Raw genomic sequence first — 18355 nt, 5'->3', positions numbered from 1 at the left:
GGGGGGGGGGATCAATAATTTGATGTGATTTGTAGATTGATTTGTGGGTCTCTTTGATTTTGCCATGTGCCCAGTTGATGTTGAAGGTGTACATATAGTGGTCTGCTCAGAGAGAGCAGAGCCTTGTCCCATTGGAGATGTGTATTTCAGGTGAGATGGGTTGTTGGGTCATGTAGGCTGCTATGTCAAGTTGGTGACCTTTCTCGTGTGTGGCTTGGGAGTCTAGTGTCTGGTAGGATAGAGCTTTGAGAAATGAGAGGAGGTTTTCTACTTGTTTGAAGGAGTGGTCATCAAGGTGACGGTTTAGATCTCCTAGGATCAGGTTGTGTGCTCTCTCAGGGTTTCCGCAGCTGGCATTGTGCTTGTTGTAGGTTTTTGGGTCTCGCTGCATCTTTGTCAGGTAGAAACCAACATTTCAGGCATCATGCTATGGCTTTCTTCAGGGTATGCGCTGAAGTCTGCAGTGTGACTTTGGAAATAGTGGATTCACTAACTCAGGGCAAGTCCACCAATTTGAATTTTGGCGGGAAAGTCAGTTGGTCAGAAATTTGAATTTTGTTGTGAAATTGGTGGAATGAAGATGAGTGAAGATCTCTGGTTTTGAAGATCAGTAGCATATATGAAGTGAGATTGTTATAGTAAGCCCTATGATTAAGATTTACAGTATACTAATTCTGCAGGCAAGGCATAAACTCTTTTCACATCCACAGCACCACCTCCAACTCATGCTCTAAGCAACTGTTCAATTCATTTCTCTGGCATCTTTTTGTTTATAAAACAATATACTAGAAAAACGAGTGGTTACCAGATTATCAAATCAAACATTCAGAACCACCAATAAAATCAGAAATGACACTGAAGATATTTTATCTTTAATGGGTTACAAGCCTCAGGTTGTGGAGCTTTATACCCACTTTGGATTTTCTTATGAAGAAATTCCTCTTCACTTGCTCCTGTTCACATCACTGGCTTGAACCCGCCCTACCTACCTTTTACTAATTTTTTATTTTATTTTACTTTATTTAATCTCATATTGCTACAGTGAAATTTATCCAAAAACTCTCTCTACTTCATTATTTAAAAACTTACTAAAGGCTTTAAATACTTTTTACTACAAATCATTAACCTAACAGCTTATTTCAGATAGCAGAACTGGCAGAGTAGTGTAAAAATTTAGATAAAAAATTTCATTTATACTTATCTTGAAAAGTACACCAATGTTTTAAAGTGCACTCGTGCTTTAAAGTGCTTTAGTCCATACTCATGATCTGTACCATTTTAAAGTGCTTTAATTTCTGCTGAAACAGTTGCTCATTTTACTTTCTTTTATCCATCCGACGTGGCCTGCGTTTCGCAGGGCAAACAGCACTCCCCCTGCGTCAGGAAAAAGTTTATAGCAACACTGAAAGAACAAATCAAATCTAAATTACCAAATTATCTACTTACAAACAAAGGTTACATTCCTAAAATATCTTTTTAAAGATTTTTATCTTTCATAGGCAATGTTGATACTCCTGCCGGTTCTGAATAACACACGAACATGGCGTTACGTATTTTAAAACAGGATGACATGGCGTCATCCTCATTTACATACCCAAATCCAATTGGCAAAAAAACCGTGTGTATAAAGTTAAAAATACTATACGGGTAATTTAGAATAAATACAGGAGCAGGTGAAGAGGAATTTCTTCATAAGAAAACCCAAAGTGGGTATGAAGCTCCACAACCTGAAGCTTATAACCCATTAAAGATAAAATATCTTCAGTGTCATTTCTGATTTTACCGGTGGTTCTGAATGTTTGATTCTTTTTGTTTACCCATCTCTTTCAATAAGACAAGAAAATTGTTGTAGGCTTTTATGTTAACATGAACTTCCTAACTCACGCCACAGAAAAGCAAGCTAACCTTTAACTCTACCTCAGACTTAGGATCACTCTACAACTAGGTTTAATAGCCCATGCCTTCATTATCATTAGATTAAAATGGGAAGTCTATCCAAACCTTTATACAGTTTTCATGTGTACTTAACTCTTTTGTACATAGGGCAGCCATAATTGCACAGAACCTAATCTAAATTGTACATTAAGCCTCCCACACTTTATTATATTACTCTTTGGTGTGGACTGGCATACACATGATGACTTTGAGAGCCCAATCTGCACTGTTCATTGATGAAAAGCATGGTTTATAATGTTGCCTCTTTTCTTCGGTTCAAATGTCTCATGACACCATCATTTTCCTGTGTGGATCAGCACAACAGGGCCCAGGGAGGTCACTCCAATTCACCTTCCCGAAGAATAGACATATATACAGATTTGCTAAATCAATCACTAAAAAAAACAAAAACAAAAAAAAAAAATCAAGATTTTTACATTATTCCAATCTTCCTAAATTATGTCAGTTTTGAATCAGATAATTATAAATGTTTTTATTAGTTCACTGGCATATGTAGAAGTAACCTTTTTCATTAACAAATAAAAGAAATTATCCAATACTAGTGTGACAGTAATTTATTCTAACATGATTAGCAAAAATCTTAAAAGGTCCCTTGCTCATTATTTTGAGCAAGAGGGACTACAGGTGATCATTGGAGGTTGTTCTCATTACCTGTTTCTGACTTCTCGAATTCGCAAAGTTCCATAATTGTAACCAGGACAGAAGAAAGGTTGTAGTTTCCACTTGAAGGTGTCAATAAAGGTGTAGAGATGAGTGCTAGTATTTGCATTGAAAAATGAGACCTTTCCTGCCTGATAGTCCAGGAGAATCCCCACTGTCTGAGGTCTTGCATTTAGATGGAGTCGAGTCACAGGGGAAGTGAGGGCCCTATATTCATCTCCATGCTTCAGTCTCATTACCCAATATCCCTGTTCAGGTGCGAGTGTGATCCGTCCCTTTCTACTCACAGAATCCTTACACACCCCCAACTCCCAGACAGTCAGTTCTCCTACCTCCACTTCCCAGTAATGTCTCCCTGAGGTTAAACCCTCAAACCCCAAAACACAAAGAGAATAATCAAATCTCTGGCTGCTGTCTGGTACATCCTGCTTTCTGTCTCCACATCTGACATTTTTCCGATCCGCAGACAGGATGAGCCATGGATGAGCAGTTTCAGGATCTAAAGTCACATCCACTGTAGGAGAAAACAAATTAACAACAAATATGAGTAAACACTTCTCATATACCTCTCTCTACTTCTTATTGATTGGCTTCTCAATCACACTCAATTATTCTATGGAAGTAAGTCGGCTATTGGCTATCAATCACTTGGCTTATAGTTCCAGTAATTCCATTGCCCATCTAGTTTTCAATGATCCCCAACTGATTGATTTTCCTTACTCCATTTTTGAATAAGATAATGAAAAAGGAGGATGTAAAATAGTTAATCCAGTCCCAGGCTACTCCTAACACAGAACACTATAGCTCTTCTGTATCCATACCAGGACTGTTTTTAGGTAATGTAAAGAGATTACTGTATTATCCCAGGACAAGCAGGCAGCATATTCTTGACTGATGGGTGACGGCACCGACGGAGCCCCGGTACGGACAATTTTAGAGTGATTGCACTCTAAGAACTTGGAAAGTTCTAGCAGGCCGCACCGCGCACGCGCGAATGCCTTCCCGCCCAACGGAGGCGCGCGGTCCCCAGTTTCTTAGTTTCCGCGGAGCTAAGAAGACGCGTTCTTTTCAATGGCTGTTGAAAATATTTTTTTGTATCGCCTTCCCGCTCGCGAAAATCCTGTGAGGAAATATTATTTCCTTTTTCTATTCTTATTTTATTGTTTAAAAAAAAAAACTCCTTTTTTTATTTCAATTTCGCCCCGGCGGGGCCTGTTGCCACCATCGAGGCCTCGGCCTTCGATTTGGCAGAAGCCGTTTTTACTTTCATGCCCCCCCAGCCAGGGTTTAAGAAGTGCCAGCGGTGTGCACGGCCCATTTCTCTGACCGACCCGCACAACTGGTGCTTACAGTGCCTGGGTCCAGATCATAGGGCTTCCACCTGCACCCGCTGTGCCACATTGAAAAAACGAACTTTGAAAAACCGTCAAATTCAACAACGGTTACTTTTCGGTGCCGATATGTATGACCCTGCGGCATCGACACCGACATCGGCCCCGTCTCAGTCGGCACCCACCTCTTCGACACCGTGCGACACTGTGCCGGCGTCGCAACAGTCAGGTAAGCCGGCTATGAAGCCTTCTCCGCTGGAGCGCCCTCCGGTCTCTGTGGCAGCGAGCCCAGTCCTGCCAACCACGTGGCGCCCGCGGAAGTGCTCCGCCCCTATTGAGGTGAGTCCCTCGACCTCGGGCTCCTCATCCTCTGGGCGTCGAGCGGCACCGCAGGTACCGCAGAAGAAAAAAGCGGTACCGGTGCTTTCGCTGGACGAGCGAATTGCGGCCGTCCTCTAGGTGCAGCTTAAAGAGCAGTTGCAACAGCTACTTCCTGCTCTATTGGCACCGAACCTTCCAGTCCCGGTCCGGTCTGAGCCCCCGGTACCGACGGTGGGGCAGACTCTATTGTCCGCTTCCACCCTATCGGTACCAGTTCATTCGGCTTCCTCAGTCTCCATGCCAGTTCTGGCACCGGAGCCGAGAGCGCTGCATCAGGCTGTTCAAACTTCAGCACCGATACAGCCTTTAACTTCTCCTGGTACCGCTTCCTTGAGGTCGGGTAAGTCGGTACGTAAATCCCGGCACCTTGAACCTTCCACACCGGAGTCTCGGGATTGCAGTTCCCAAATTAGGGACCCTGATCTGTGGGTTGACTCCGAAGAGCATCTTCTCTCTGAGGGTGAGTGTTCATCGGCTGATGAGGATCCTTCTGTTCCAGATCCATCCTCTAAGCCAGATTCTGCCTCTTTCACTTCTTTCTTGAAAGAGATGTGTGAGTCTCTTTCTATTCCCTTGGAGGCTGAGTCCAAGAAATCCAAAGCGTTCCTTGATGCACTGGACTTTGACCAGCCTCCAAAGGAATTTCTCAAATTACCCCTCCATGATATTTTGAGAGAAACCTTTTATAAAAATCTTGAGACTCCTTTGACTATCCCAGGAGCTCCGCGTAAATTGGATTCCTTATACAAGGTCATCCCCATTCCTGGCTTTGATAAGCCGCAGCTTCCACACGAGTCTCTTTTGGTGGAATCTACGCTTAAAAAGTCTGCAGGAGCTAGTGTGTACGCCTCAGTCCCTCCTGGCAGAGAAGGAAAGGCCATGGATAAATTTGACAAAAGACTATACCAGAATGCTATGTTGGCTAACAGGTCAGGGAATTATGCTTTTCATTTTTCCTTTTACCTCAAGCATCTCATCCACAATTTGGCTTCCTTTGAGAAATACTTCCCTGATCACAAGAGACCTGCTTTTCGCCAGTGTTCTTCCTCTCTTCTCCAGCTTCGTAAGTTCCTGGTCCGTTCAATCTATGACACGTTCGAATTTACCACCAGAGCCACGGCCATGTCTGTTGCCATGCGTCGTCTAGCTTGGCTCAGAGTGTCGGAGCTTGATGTCAACCATCAAGATCGCCTGGCTAATGCTCCATGCCTGGGGGATGAACTTTTTGGTGATTCCATGGACCCTACCACCCAAAAACTATCCGCCCATGAGACTCGATGGGATACTCTTCTGAAAACCAAAAAGAAGACTCCACCTACCCGGCCTTTTCGGCAACAATCAGCCTATCAACGCCGCTATGTGGCTCACCCTTTACCACCAGCTCCTCAACAGCCTAGGCGTCAGCGTCAGCAACAACGACAAACCCCTAGGCCACCACAGCAGCAACAAGTAAAGCCCCCTCCACAACAGAAGTCTACCCAACCCTTTTGACTTCGTTCTACCATCTGCCCACCTTCCTCAACCCATAGGAGGACGTCTTGGTTTCTTCATCAGCTGTTGGGAGATCATCACCTCAGATCAATGGGTCCTCAACATCATCCGCCACGGCTACTCTCTCAACTTTCAGACTCTTCCTGCCCAAAGTCTGCCAAGAGAGTCTGCTTTGAACACTCCTCAGTCTTCCCTCCTTCTTCAGGAGGTTCAATCCCTCCTCCTTCTGAACGCAATAGAGGAAGTTCCTCTAGATCGGGGGTCGGCAACCTGCGGCTCCAGAGCCGCATGCGGCTCTTTTCCACCTTTGCTGCGGCTCCGGTAGTGTGTCACGCAGGCATGCAGATTAAGTCCAGCGTCGCGGCGGGAAATAGCCATGCTGAGCAGTGAGCTCAGCACATACACAGATGAAAGCTTTGCTTGCTGATTGGTCCGGCGGCCCCGCCCCGCCGTGCCGCCGGACCAATCAGCAAGCAAGGCTTTCATCTGTGTAGTGCTGAGCTCACTGCTCAGCATGGCTATTTCCCGCCGCGATGCTGGACTTGTAAGGTGCCTGAAAAAGAAATCATCCTGGCCGGGGTCGGTGTCATGCTCCGGAGATCTACAGCCTTCCTATCTCCCTCTCCCTTCTACCTGCTTCCGGCCACATCCCCTGCTCCGCGGCTCTCTTCGGCAACTCAGCAGCAGCGATCGACACAAGCTTCTGACGTCGGGGCCTACCCTCTGCGAGTCCCGCTTGTTTCAACTTCCTTTTTCCACAAAGGCGGGACTCGTAGAGGGAAGGCCTCGATGTCGGCAGCTTGTCTTGATCACTGCTGCTGACGAGTTGCTGAAGAGAGCCGCGGAGCAGGGGGGTGTTGCCAGGTGCAGGTAGAAGGGAGAGGGCCAGATGCAGGACTCGTGGGTGAGGGAGGAGAAGAGAGAGAGAGGGGAGGGAAACAAAAGGAAATATTTCATACTGGGCTGGGCCGGAGTGGAGGGAGGGTGGAAAGATTCTAGCTACAGGGTGCAGTAACAAAGGAAAAGGGGGGAAAGCTGAAAATGGAGATAGTGACACAAAGAAGAGAAAGGGTAAGCAGGACCTACTGAATAAGGATAGAGATACAGAGGGGACATGAAGAGGAGGTGAAATAGAGACATAGAAGTAATGCTGAAAAAGTGTGTGGGGGGAGATAAAGACATTGAAAGGGCAAATGGTGAACATGGCGTAAAGATAAGGACAGAGACAAATGAAGATTCTGAAAAAGTGGTGAGATAGGGATATAGGTGAGATGGACACAAAGAAGGGTGATGCTGGAAAATAGGTGGAATGGTAATTCTGACAGACACAGAAGGGAAATGCTGGATCAAGGAGAGATGGGGCTCAGGCTGGATGGAATGAGGAGAAATGCTTTGTTGGCCCGGAACTTCCTCTCCTACGTCAGAATTGACGTCAGGGAGCGGAATGCTGGTCAGCGCAACACTTCTGCAGGGAAAGCTTGGGACGGCGGTGGCTTGGGGGCTGTTCCCCGATTGCGGTGGCAGCAAACCGAGTGGCTTGGGGGACGGCACGGAGACAGAAAGAAGGGGGAACAGGGAGACAGAAAGAAAAAGTTGGGGGAGAGAATGAGGTCTGGAGGAGAGGAAACATACAGGAGGCTGAAAGAAAGGAAGAAAGATTGGATGCACAGTCAGAAGAAGAAAGTGCAACCAGAGACTCATGAAATCACCAAATAGCAAAGGTAGGAAAAATGATTTTATTTTCAATTTAGTGATCCTGTATATAGCATTAAGATAAGAAACAATATATGCAGCGTTAGATTTGTTTTATAATGGTTTTGCGGCTCCAAGTTTTTTTTTCTTTTCGAAAACGGGTCCAAGTGGCTCTTTATGTCTTAAAGGTTGCAGACCCCTGCTCTAGATCAAAAGGGGCAGGTATTCTACTCCCGTTACTTTCTCGTCCCCAAAAAAACAGGGGATCTCAGACCCATTTTAGATCTTCGCGATCTCAACAAATGCTTGGTCAAAGAAAAATTCAGAATGCTTTCTCTGGCCACTCTTTACCCTCTTCTCTCTCAAGGCGACTGGCTATGCTCCCTCGATCTCAAAGAGGCATACACTCACATTCCGGTCAATCTGGCGTCCAGACAGTACCTCCGCTTCATGATCAATCACTGTCATTACCAATACAAGGTGTTACCCTTCGGTCTCGCCTCCTCCCCCAGAGTGTTCACCAAATGTCTGATCGTGGTCGCTGCTTTTCTATGCTCTCATCACCTTCAGGTCTTTCCTTACCTGGATGACTGGTTAATCAAGGCCACTTCCTCTCAGGCAGCACTCCTTGCCACCAACCAGACCATCCTGTTTCTCCAACTTCTAGGGTTCGAGATCAATCTACCCAAATCTCATCTCATCCCCACTCAGAGACTTCAATTCATTGTTGCAGTCTTGGACACAGTCCTCATGAGAGAGTTCCTGCCATCCAACCGTCTTCAAACTCTATGTCAGCAGGTGCTCCACAACGCTCTATCCCTGCCAAGCAAATGATGATACTCTTGGGTCACATGGCCTCGACAGTTTATGTCACACCCTTTGCACGTCTTCACCTGCGCACTTCTCAATGGACCCTAGCTACCCAGTGGTCCCAAGCGACGGATCCTTGCTCACGACACATATTTGTGACATCATCTCTTCGTCAGTCTCTACAATGGTGGTTGATATCCTCGAATCTTTCCAGAGGTTTTCTGTTCCATCTACCTCCTCATCAACTAGTCATCACCACCGACGCCTCCCTTTATGCCCGGGGAGCTCATTTGAACGAGTTCTAAACTCAAGGCCTTTGGACAGCCCAGGAAAAGAAACATCACATCAATTTCCTGGCACTCAGAGCGATGTTTTATGCTCTCAAGGCTTTCCAACATCTCCTCTTCCCTCAAGTTCTACTACTGTGCACAGACAATCAAGTTGCAATGTACTACATCAACAAACAGGGTGGGACAGGCTCTCGCCTCTTGTGTCAGGAAGCCCAAATGATTTGGTCTTGGGCGACAAATCACCACTTATTCCTGAAGGCTGTCTACATTCAGGGAGAGCAGAATTCCTTAGCGGACAATCTCAGCAGAATTCTCCAGCCTCACGAGTAGACTCTCGATCCTTTGACTCTCCAGTCCATTTTCGCTCAATGGGGCACTCCTCAAGTAGACCTCTTTGCAGCTCTTCACAATCATCAGCTGCCCCTCTTCTGCTCCAGACTCTACTCTCCTCACCGTCTGGCAGCGGATGCGTTTCTTCTGGATTGGTCCAATCTATTCCTGTATGCTTTTCTTCCTCTCCCTCTCATGTTACGAACCTTGTTCAAGCTCAAGAGAGACCAAGCCACCATGATTCTAATTGCTCCACGGTGGCCCAGGCAACATTGGTTCTCCCTTCTACTTCAACTCAGTTCCAGGGAGCCTGTTCTTCCATTGTTTCCTTCTCTGCTTACACAGCATCAGGAGACCCTTCTGCATCCCAACCTCCAGTCTCTGCACCTGACAGCTTGATAACTCTCGGGCTGATCTCAACTGATTCTCTTCTGTCGCAGCCCGTTCATTCTATTCTGGATGCTTCCAGGAAACCGGCCACCCTGCAATGTTACCATCAGAAGTGGACACGGTTTTCTTCTTGGTGTCTTCTTCATCATCATGATCCCACTTCCCTTGCAGTGGAGACCTTGTTGGATTATCTTCTTTCTTTGTCTGACGCTGGTCTCAAGTCTACTTCCATCAGAGTCCACCTCAGTGCTATTTCTGCTTTTCATGAGCCAGTTCATGGGAAACTTCTCTCAGCTCATCCTTTGCTTTCTAGTTTCATGCGGGGTCTTTTCAATGTGAAACCACCTCTTAAGCCCCCTCCTGTAGTCTGGGATCTCAATGTGGTTCTTTCCGCCTTAATGAAGCCTCCGTTTGAACCTTTGGCTACAGCTCCTTTCAAGTTTCTCACTTGGAAAGTGGTCTTCCTTATTGCCCTCACCTCTGCCAGGAGGGTCAGTGAGTTGCATGCACTAGTTGCTGATCCACCTTTTACAGTCTTTCATCATGACAAGGTGGTTCTACGTACACATCCAAAGTTTCTCCCTAAGGTTGTCTCTGAATTTCATCTCAACCAATCGATTGTTCTGCCTGTGTTCTTTGCGAAACCTCATTCTCATTCTGCAGAACAGGCTTTACATACTTTGGACTGTAAGCGGGCTTTAGCTTACTATTTGGAGCGTACTAAGCCCCACAGATCAACTCCCCAACTTTTTCTGTCCTTTGATCCGAATAAATTAGGACATCCTGTTTCTAAACGTACGTTGTCCAATTGGCTTGTTGCGTGCATTTCTTTCTGTTATGCTCAGTCCGGACTGACACTGGAAGGTTCTGTCACGGCCCATAGAGTTCGAGCTATGGCAGCATCTGTAGCTTTCCTCCGTTCGACTCCTATTGAGGAAATCTGCAAGGCTGCTACTTGGTCCTCAGTTCATACTTTTACATCTCATTATTGTCTGGATGCTTTCTCCAGACGGGATGGACATTTCGGCCAATCTGTTTTACAAAATTTGTTTTCCTAATGGCCAACCTTCCCTCCATCCCTCTTTTTGTTAGCTTGGAGGTCACCCATCAGTCAAGAATATGCTGCCTGTTTGTCCTGGGATAAAGCACAGTTACTTACTGTAACAGGTGTTATCCAGGGACAGCAGGCAGATATTCTTGCGTCCCACCATCCTCCCCGGGTTGGCTTCTTAGCTGGCTTATCTTAACTGGGGACCGTGCGCCTCCGTCGGGCGGGAAGGCACTCGCGCGTGCGCGGTGCGGCCTGCTAGAACTTTCCAAGTTCTTAGAGTGCAATCACTCTAAAATTGTCCGTACCGGGGCTTCGTCGGTGCCGTCACCCATCAGTCAAGAATATCTGCCTGCTGTCCCTGGATAACACCTGTTACGGTAAGTAACTGTGCTTTATCTTGTGTATAATGCACCCTTATTTTCCATCCAAAGAAATGTCAAACTCTGGGTGCGTATTATACATAGGTGTTGAATTAACGTTTGCAATTTATTCATCGTCCGACTGAAAGAGTGCATCAATGTCTACATCATTATTTGATGTCGCAATGTGATCAGCATAAAACAGATCGTCATTGTCTCCATCATTATCGCCATCAGCTTCGTCTGTTGCATTAGCGGACTCGACATTCTGAGGTTGAGCATCTCTCCATACCAAATCATCCTGACATCCATCCATTGCATTTGATATGCAACATTTCAAAAGTCCGTTTATGATAAGTTTAGTATCTAGATTGCGCCACACTTCCTATATCCATTCTGTTACTTCCAAGATTGTCGGTGATCACATACGCCCACCCGCTGTAAATTAATGGGTACTAGAGAATGACACAGGGAAAAAATTTGTCACTGCCCCATCCCCGCAACCACCGACCCTGTCACCGCCCCATCCCCATAACCACTGTCCCCGCAGCATCCGTACAAGCCTCAGTACTGCAATATTTAGCTTATTACTTCCTTATAAATCAAAGTTCTGGCTGCTGAACTAGAGAAATAGATGTTGGTAGCTGGCAGGGCTTTGTTTATAAATTTTTATCAACACAACTAATATACTATTTTATCCTAAAGCTAAAAAAATAAAATAAATATAAAATTTTTTTCTACCTTTGTTGTCTGGTTTCTGCTTTCCTCATCTTCTCCTCATTCATTTCCTTCCATCCAATGTCTGCCTTCTCTGTCTCTTCCATATGCTCTGTTACTGTGCCATTGGTCTTCCACCCATCTTCTTCCCTCCGCTCCCCCCATAGTGTGGAATCTCTCTCTTCCCCATTTCCCTTCAGCGTCTGTTCCTCCACACCCCACCTTCCCCAGTTCCCTTCAGCGTCAGTGCCTCCGCACCCCACCTTCCCCAGTTCCCTTCAGTGTCTGTGCCTCCGTGCCCCCCCTTCCCCAGTTCCCTTCAGTATCTGTGCCTCCGTATCCCCCTTTCCCCAGTTCCCTTCAGTGTCTGTTCCTCCCCACCCCACCTTCCCCAGTTCTCTTCAGCGTCTGTTCCTCCCCACCCCACCTTCCCTTAGGTCCCTTCAGCGTCTGTTCTTCTACCCCACCTTTCCTCCCTTTCTCCCTCTCTGCTCCTTACCTTTGCGGCAGGCAATTTCTCTAAATGTGCTTCCTACCAGCAGCTAGAGCATTGAAATCACGTGTGGCTGTAGGAAAGGTCATCTCTGATGCAACTTCCGGTTGCATCAGAGATGACCTTTACGGCAGCTACACGCGATTTCAACGCTCCAGCTGCTGATAGGAAGCATATTTAGAGAAATTACCTGCCACCAAGGTAAGTAGCAGGGAGGGAGATGCTCAGGTGGTAATCAGGCTCAGGCGGCAGTGATCAGGAGGAAAGGAGATGCTTGGGTGGCAGTGATTGGGCGGCAGCAGCTATCAGTATGGAGGAAGGGAGCGTGATCGGTGACCGCGTGTTTCCTCCCTTCACTGTGAAGACAAGGCCATTTGCCACTCCACGGGGTGGTGAATGGCCTTCCTGTACCCGAGGCGACCAATCCTTTTCGCTCCCCCATTTAGGCGGGATACCCGCGGCTAGCCGTGGGTAATAGCCACCGTGTCATTCTCTAATGGGTACCATCAACAAGCCATGCATTCCATTTGCGCTTCAACGCATCTTTCATTGGCTTGTTAACCGAGACAGCAAGCAATTACAGAAGTTTTCTCATGCCTCCAGGGATGATACACAGATCCGTCTTCTCTTTTTCCAACCCTTTATTACAGGCATTCGATGCCCTCGAAATGCATCCACTACCAGGAGCAAACGCTTGCTTATAAGTCCACCAGGATGTTTTCCCCAGATGGTTTTAAGCCAATCCATCATGATATTTCATCCATCCCTTTGGATGAACTCGTACAACAATTCCTCTGGGAAACTGAACTCCTTTCGGAAGCGTCTTCCTTTTGGATATCACATATGGTAAGAGCTTGGTAACATCAGCCATGCAAAATAGCATAACCTTAAACCGAGATTTCTCGTGGCCGTTGTTGCCAATGAAATTGTTTTGGCCCCCTTTATGTTTAATGTCTGCTAGTATGGATTGTCAAAGGTAAGAGGGGTCTGATCTGCATTTCCAATGAGGAACAGGTCATAGTCATGCCATTTTCTAATTTTAATAACAAATTTCTGAAATTCGAGAAGTTTGGCATCTAAATCTTCTAGTAACTTCTGTCCGATGGTTGTTTGACATCTAACAGATAAATTGTGGTGTTTCATGAATTTCCTTCCCCATCCGTAAGATGCTTTGAAAGTACCCGTAATCATATTTGGCATGGTTTTGGCCATACTCAAGGCCTTTAGACATAGCTCCGTTATATCTACAGCGCTACCCTGTAGCCGACGTTCCCTTACCCACTTAATTAATGGCAACTCTAGTTCAGGGTAGGCTGCACTTTTCCCACGATCTGCTTGTTTTGAACAGGGCATTCCTTGAAGCTTGGTTTTATCTTTGCGCCTTAGTTGAATGTTCGCCCAACTACCCCAAATTCACAGCCAGCTTCTCTTCAGCATAACAAACAATTCTCAGTTTTTCTGCTGCCGTATATGAGCAATGTGGTTTACCGGTACCCATTCTAAAGGCTTAATCCTAAAGTGTACCGTAATTAAAATTTTGTGGTAAACACTGGTATAGAACACTTTGAAACTTTTAGGAAATTTAGAAGTAATGCGCTATTCAAGAAAAGCACGTCCAGCTTTCCCCAACTCTAGTGGTCCCACTTCCGGCAAATCGTTGTTGTATTTCCTCTTTTACTGCTACCGTACTTCTTTTATTATATACAGTATATGACTTGACCAGAAAATATCTACAGTGTTCCGAATTTAAATTCCCTATCCAGTAATCGTAGCATTTGCCAAAGATTTAACATACCGGTATATAGCTTATGCTGTGCCACATTTACATTACAGGGACATCGACAATTATGCCAGCACATTATACATAGGTATACAGTTTTTTGTATTATGTTATTTTTAAAAAGTTGGGATGCACATTATACATGAGATAATACGGTAGGTTCTTACCTAATATATTTTCTAGTAGATAGGTGTGTCATTCTGGACGATAGGATATTCCCCCATGCTAGTGAGCTTTACAGAAAGAATCCATTCAAGGTTTTCAACTCTTCCTCTTTCTCCAGGGGGCTCTGCTGCCTTCTCCATTTTGTACCAAAGCAGGCGATAGCTCTATATAGGAACACATAAGGATGACATAATGGGTCAATTTGACAAATTGAACAGTAGCGAATCACCTGGACCGGATGGTATATATCCGGGCGTACTGATAGATTTGAAAAATAAACTTGCAGAGCTATTGTTAGTAATTTGTCATTTTTCTTTAAAATCCAGCATAGTACTAGAAGATGCCAATTTTTAAAAAGGGTTTCAGAGGTGATCCAGGAAATTATAGACTGGTGAGTTTGACATCAGTGCGGGCAAAATGATTATTATAAAGAACAAAATGACATCCAGTCTGCCCATCCGCAGTAGTCATCTCTTCCTCTCTAAGGGATCCCAAATGCTTATCCCAGGCTTTCTTGAATTCAGATACACTCTCTGTCTCCACCACCTCTTCCAGGAGATTGTGCCATGCATCTACCACCCTTTCTGTAAAAAAGTATTTCCACCAGCAGTTCAGTCGGCAACACAATTCACGATAAAATTTCTTCCTCCTAGGGTTCAAAGTCAACTTCCTAAAGTTGCAACTTCAACATGCTCAACTACTTCTTTTCATAGGAGCCCTGTTAGATACCGTTCACCTAAGGGAGTTTCTACCCCAACAAAGACAAGACACTTTGCTTCATCTTTACGCACAAGTCCTACTCTGCAATTCATCTCAGTGAGACAGATGATTTGTCTCATGGGTCATATGGCCTCCACAGTTCATGTTACCCCCTTTGCTAGACTCCACCTCTAGCATCTCTAGTGGAATCTAGCATCTCAACAGTCCCAATCTCTTGATCCCTTATCTCGAAAGATCAAAGTCACCTCACTTCTTCGTCAATCCCATTCCATATCTTTCCAGGGGTCTGCTGTTTCACATTCCTCCATATCAGAAAGTACTCACCATGGACGCATCCATGTATGCTTGGGGAATTCATCTAGATGGTCTCAGGACACAAGATCTGTGGTCTGTGCATGAGAAGACATTCCACATCAATCTGTTAGAACTCCAGGCAATTTGGAATGCTCTAAGAAATTTTCAAGAGAATCTTTCCACCCAGATACTCCTTGTTCGCACAGACAATCAAGTAGCGATGTAAAACATCAACAAACGAGGCGGAAAAGGCTCTCTCCTTCTTTGTCAAAAGGCAGAATGCATATGGAACTGGGCAATAGCTCAAAACATAGTTCTCAAAGCCGTCTATGTACAAGGAAAGCTGAATACTCTAGCCCAGTGTTCTTCAACCACCAGTCCCCAGAAATTTCCTGCCGGTTCACAGGGCCAGCACGTGCATCAGGCCCAAAACAGTGAACTACCCTGTCGCCCAACTCACAAACGATCCCAGAGTAGACATGTACTGGAACAACTTCTCAATCCCTACCTGGAATCGCTTCAGCAAACTCTTCTCAAAATACGTCGATTCATACTGCAGACTTGACAGCTGCCCACCAAACGTCATGAAAGCCGCCCCAGTCCCCTTCAAGCCTCGTTATATGATTGGCTCTCCTCCCTATTACTGTCGGGTACATTTCCCGAAGAGTTGGGTCACATACTGATCACACCTATTGTAAAAACCCCCAAGGAATCCATCAAGCTGACATCCAACTACAGGCCCATCACAAACATTCCCTTCTTTGTAAAGCTGATGGAAGGCCTGGTAAACCAGGATTTAGTATTTTACCTGGACAAATTCAACATTCTTCACGACAACCAATCAGGCTTTCGATCCGGGTTCAGCACAGAAACGGTTATTGCCTCACTACTGGACTCCCTCCTGAACCTATTCTGCCAAGGCTCCAGTGCACTAATCCTTCAACTAGACTTAAGCAGCGCCTTTGACTTATTCGATCACACCATCCTAATTGATTGCTTGGAGACAATTAGTCTCTCAGGCAAAGTACTAAAATGGTTCCGAGGCTTCTTGACTAAACGAATGTACCGAGTCTATAGCGACAATTCCCAATCTTCCAGCTGGGTTAACCCATGCGGTGTCCCACAGGGTTCCCCCCTATCCCCCACTCTGTTCAACATCTACCTAGCCCCACTGGCAAATCTACTGCAAAAAGCAAAAATCAAATTCTACATCTATGCCGACGATATCATTATACTTGCCTCTAACAAACCTTACCCCTGAGACGAAGACTCATCTAGCACTAACTCTAAAACAAATCGAAACATGGATGACAGAGTTCAAGCTGAAGCTCAACCCCGAAAAAAACAAATTCTTCCTGGCAAGCCCAAATGACAAAATCAAAGATACTACAATAATCCTGAATGGACAGAACTTCCCTATTGTCGATACCATAAAAATCCTAAGAGTGACACTGGACCGCTATCTCACCCTAGATACGCATTCAGAGCTTTTAATCAGAAAGGGCTTCTCGACACTATGGAAACTTAGAACCATCAGAAAATACTTCGACTCAACATCATTCCGCCTACTGGTGCAATCCTCCATCCTAACCCTACTTGACTATTGCAATATCATTTATCTGGGGTCACTCAAGAAAACCGTTCAAAAACTCCGAATCATACAAAACCCAGCGGTGCGACTGATTTTCGGACTAAAGAAATGGGACCACATAACCTCCTACTACCAAAAACTCCACTGGTTGCCCCTGGAGGCAAGAGTATTGTTCAAATTCGCATGTCTCTGTTTCAAATCCACTCTCGGTTTGGCCCCTCTGTACCTGGTCTCCCACTTCAAACTAGACCGCTCCACCAGGTCTACACGCAGAATACGCATGTTCAGCAACCCTATAATAAAATCCTGCCGATATAAAAGATTCCTTGACAGAACGCTTGCCTTCCAAGCAAGCCTACAGAACGACTGGCTAAGCAGCACCATCATGCACTCCTCATCCTACCTCAACTTCAGAAAACTAATCAAAACCAACCTTTTCAACCGATTCGTGACCAGGAATGCCTAAAGTCTTCACTGCTTCCCCACACTGTACGACCTACCCTTCTTTGTAAATCTCCTCAATCTACTTCCCCTTGACCAGATCTCCCAAAGCCTTCACTGCTTACCCCTCTGTACGACCTGCTCCCCATTGTCTCACTCTTATTGTAAACCCGTCCCTACAATGTTACCTTATTCTCTACAAACAGCCATGTACTCAAAGACTTCATTACTTCTTTTCCACTGTATGTCCAGCTCTTCTATATTGCACTGCATTGTATTGTACTCAAAGACTTCATTGTTTTTTGCTGTATGTCCAGCTCTTCTTTATTGTAAACCGCCTCGAACTACCTTAGCTTTGGCGGTATATAAACAATAAATTATTATTATTATTCTTCAATCGCCGGTCCACGGTGCGTTATCTTCGAGCCAGCTCCCTCTTCCTCACTGATTCAGTGCACAAAGCCACAGGCAGTGGCTCCTACGGGCATCCTGCGCCTAAACCGGAAGCCTTCTCTCTGATGTTGCAACATCAGAGGGAAGGCTTCCAGATGAGGCGCAAGGAGCTGCTGCCCGTAGCTTTGTGCACTGCATCAGTGAGGAAGAGGGAGCCAGCCTGAAAATAATACTGGGGGCGGCATAAAATGGCCAGGCGGGAACAGGCCAGAAGGTAAGGCATAGCATGGAGAGAGGGAGACAACAAAGATAGGGGGAATGATTTTATTTTTGAATTTAGTGATTGAATTATGTCAATTTTGAGAATTTACATCTGCTGTCAGTGTGCTTTGTGTAGTTTAATTTTGTGGTTAACCAATATGTGTTGTTAATAAGATTATATTGTGTATCTGTGAAAAAAGAAAGGAAAAAATAGTGTTACAATTAGTACTATTATGAGGGCGGGGTCTGGGGTGGAGATTGGGTAGAGATGGGCGGGGTCTGGTCCACGACTTAGCCGTGTTCTTCAACTGCCGGTCCACGGACTAATGCTGGTCCACAGACTAATTCTTTTATTTCTGCCGGTCCATAGGTGTAAAAAGGTTGAAATACACTGCTCTAGCCAACAAACTAAGCAGGTTTCTTCAGCCACTCGAGTGGACACTCAACTCCAAAGTCTTACATCGCATCTTCTTACTATGGGGGACTCTTCAAATAGACCTGTTTGCATCTCCCCAGTCACAAATTGCCTCGATTCTGCTCGCAACAGTACTATCCTCATTGTCTCGAGGTAAATGCATTTCTTCTGGATTGGACAAACAAATTCTTCTATGCATTTCCACCAATCCCTCTAATTCTCAAGACTTTAGTTAAGCTTAAGAATGAGTCTGCCACCATGATCCTGACAGCTTCTTGGTGGCCTCGACAGCCTTTGTTTTCCCTTCTACTTCAGCTGTCTTCCTCTTGTGTCCTGTAGTGTCA

The 18355-nt window shown here is 45.4% G+C and overlaps 1 protein-coding gene across 6 annotated transcripts in view; it reads right to left on the bottom strand.

Annotated features, from left to right (window-relative positions):
- Window positions 1-1752: 1752 nt before the first annotated feature.
- The window catches only part of MEFV (MEFV innate immuity regulator, pyrin), a 125157-nt gene continuing 108554 nt past the window's right edge, over window positions 1753-18355 (bottom strand). For all 6 annotated transcript variants that reach the window (XM_033947305.1, XM_033947304.1, XM_033947310.1 and 3 more), the window contains 2 exons: window positions 2608-3130; window positions 1753-2330 (listed from right to left, as the gene is read on the bottom strand). In XM_033947305.1, coding sequence (XP_033803196.1) covers window positions 2324-2330; window positions 2608-3130 — 530 coding nt within the window. In that variant the 3' untranslated portion in view covers window positions 1753-2323. The remainder of the gene's footprint in view (window positions 2331-2607; window positions 3131-18355) is intronic.

This window comes from Geotrypetes seraphini, chromosome 5 (genome assembly GCF_902459505.1).
Source record: "Geotrypetes seraphini chromosome 5, aGeoSer1.1, whole genome shotgun sequence".
Lineage (NCBI taxonomy): Eukaryota > Metazoa > Chordata > Amphibia > Gymnophiona > Dermophiidae > Geotrypetes > Geotrypetes seraphini.
Note: the sequence above shows the minus strand (reverse complement) of the source record. Positions and strands in the feature narration are given on the sequence as shown.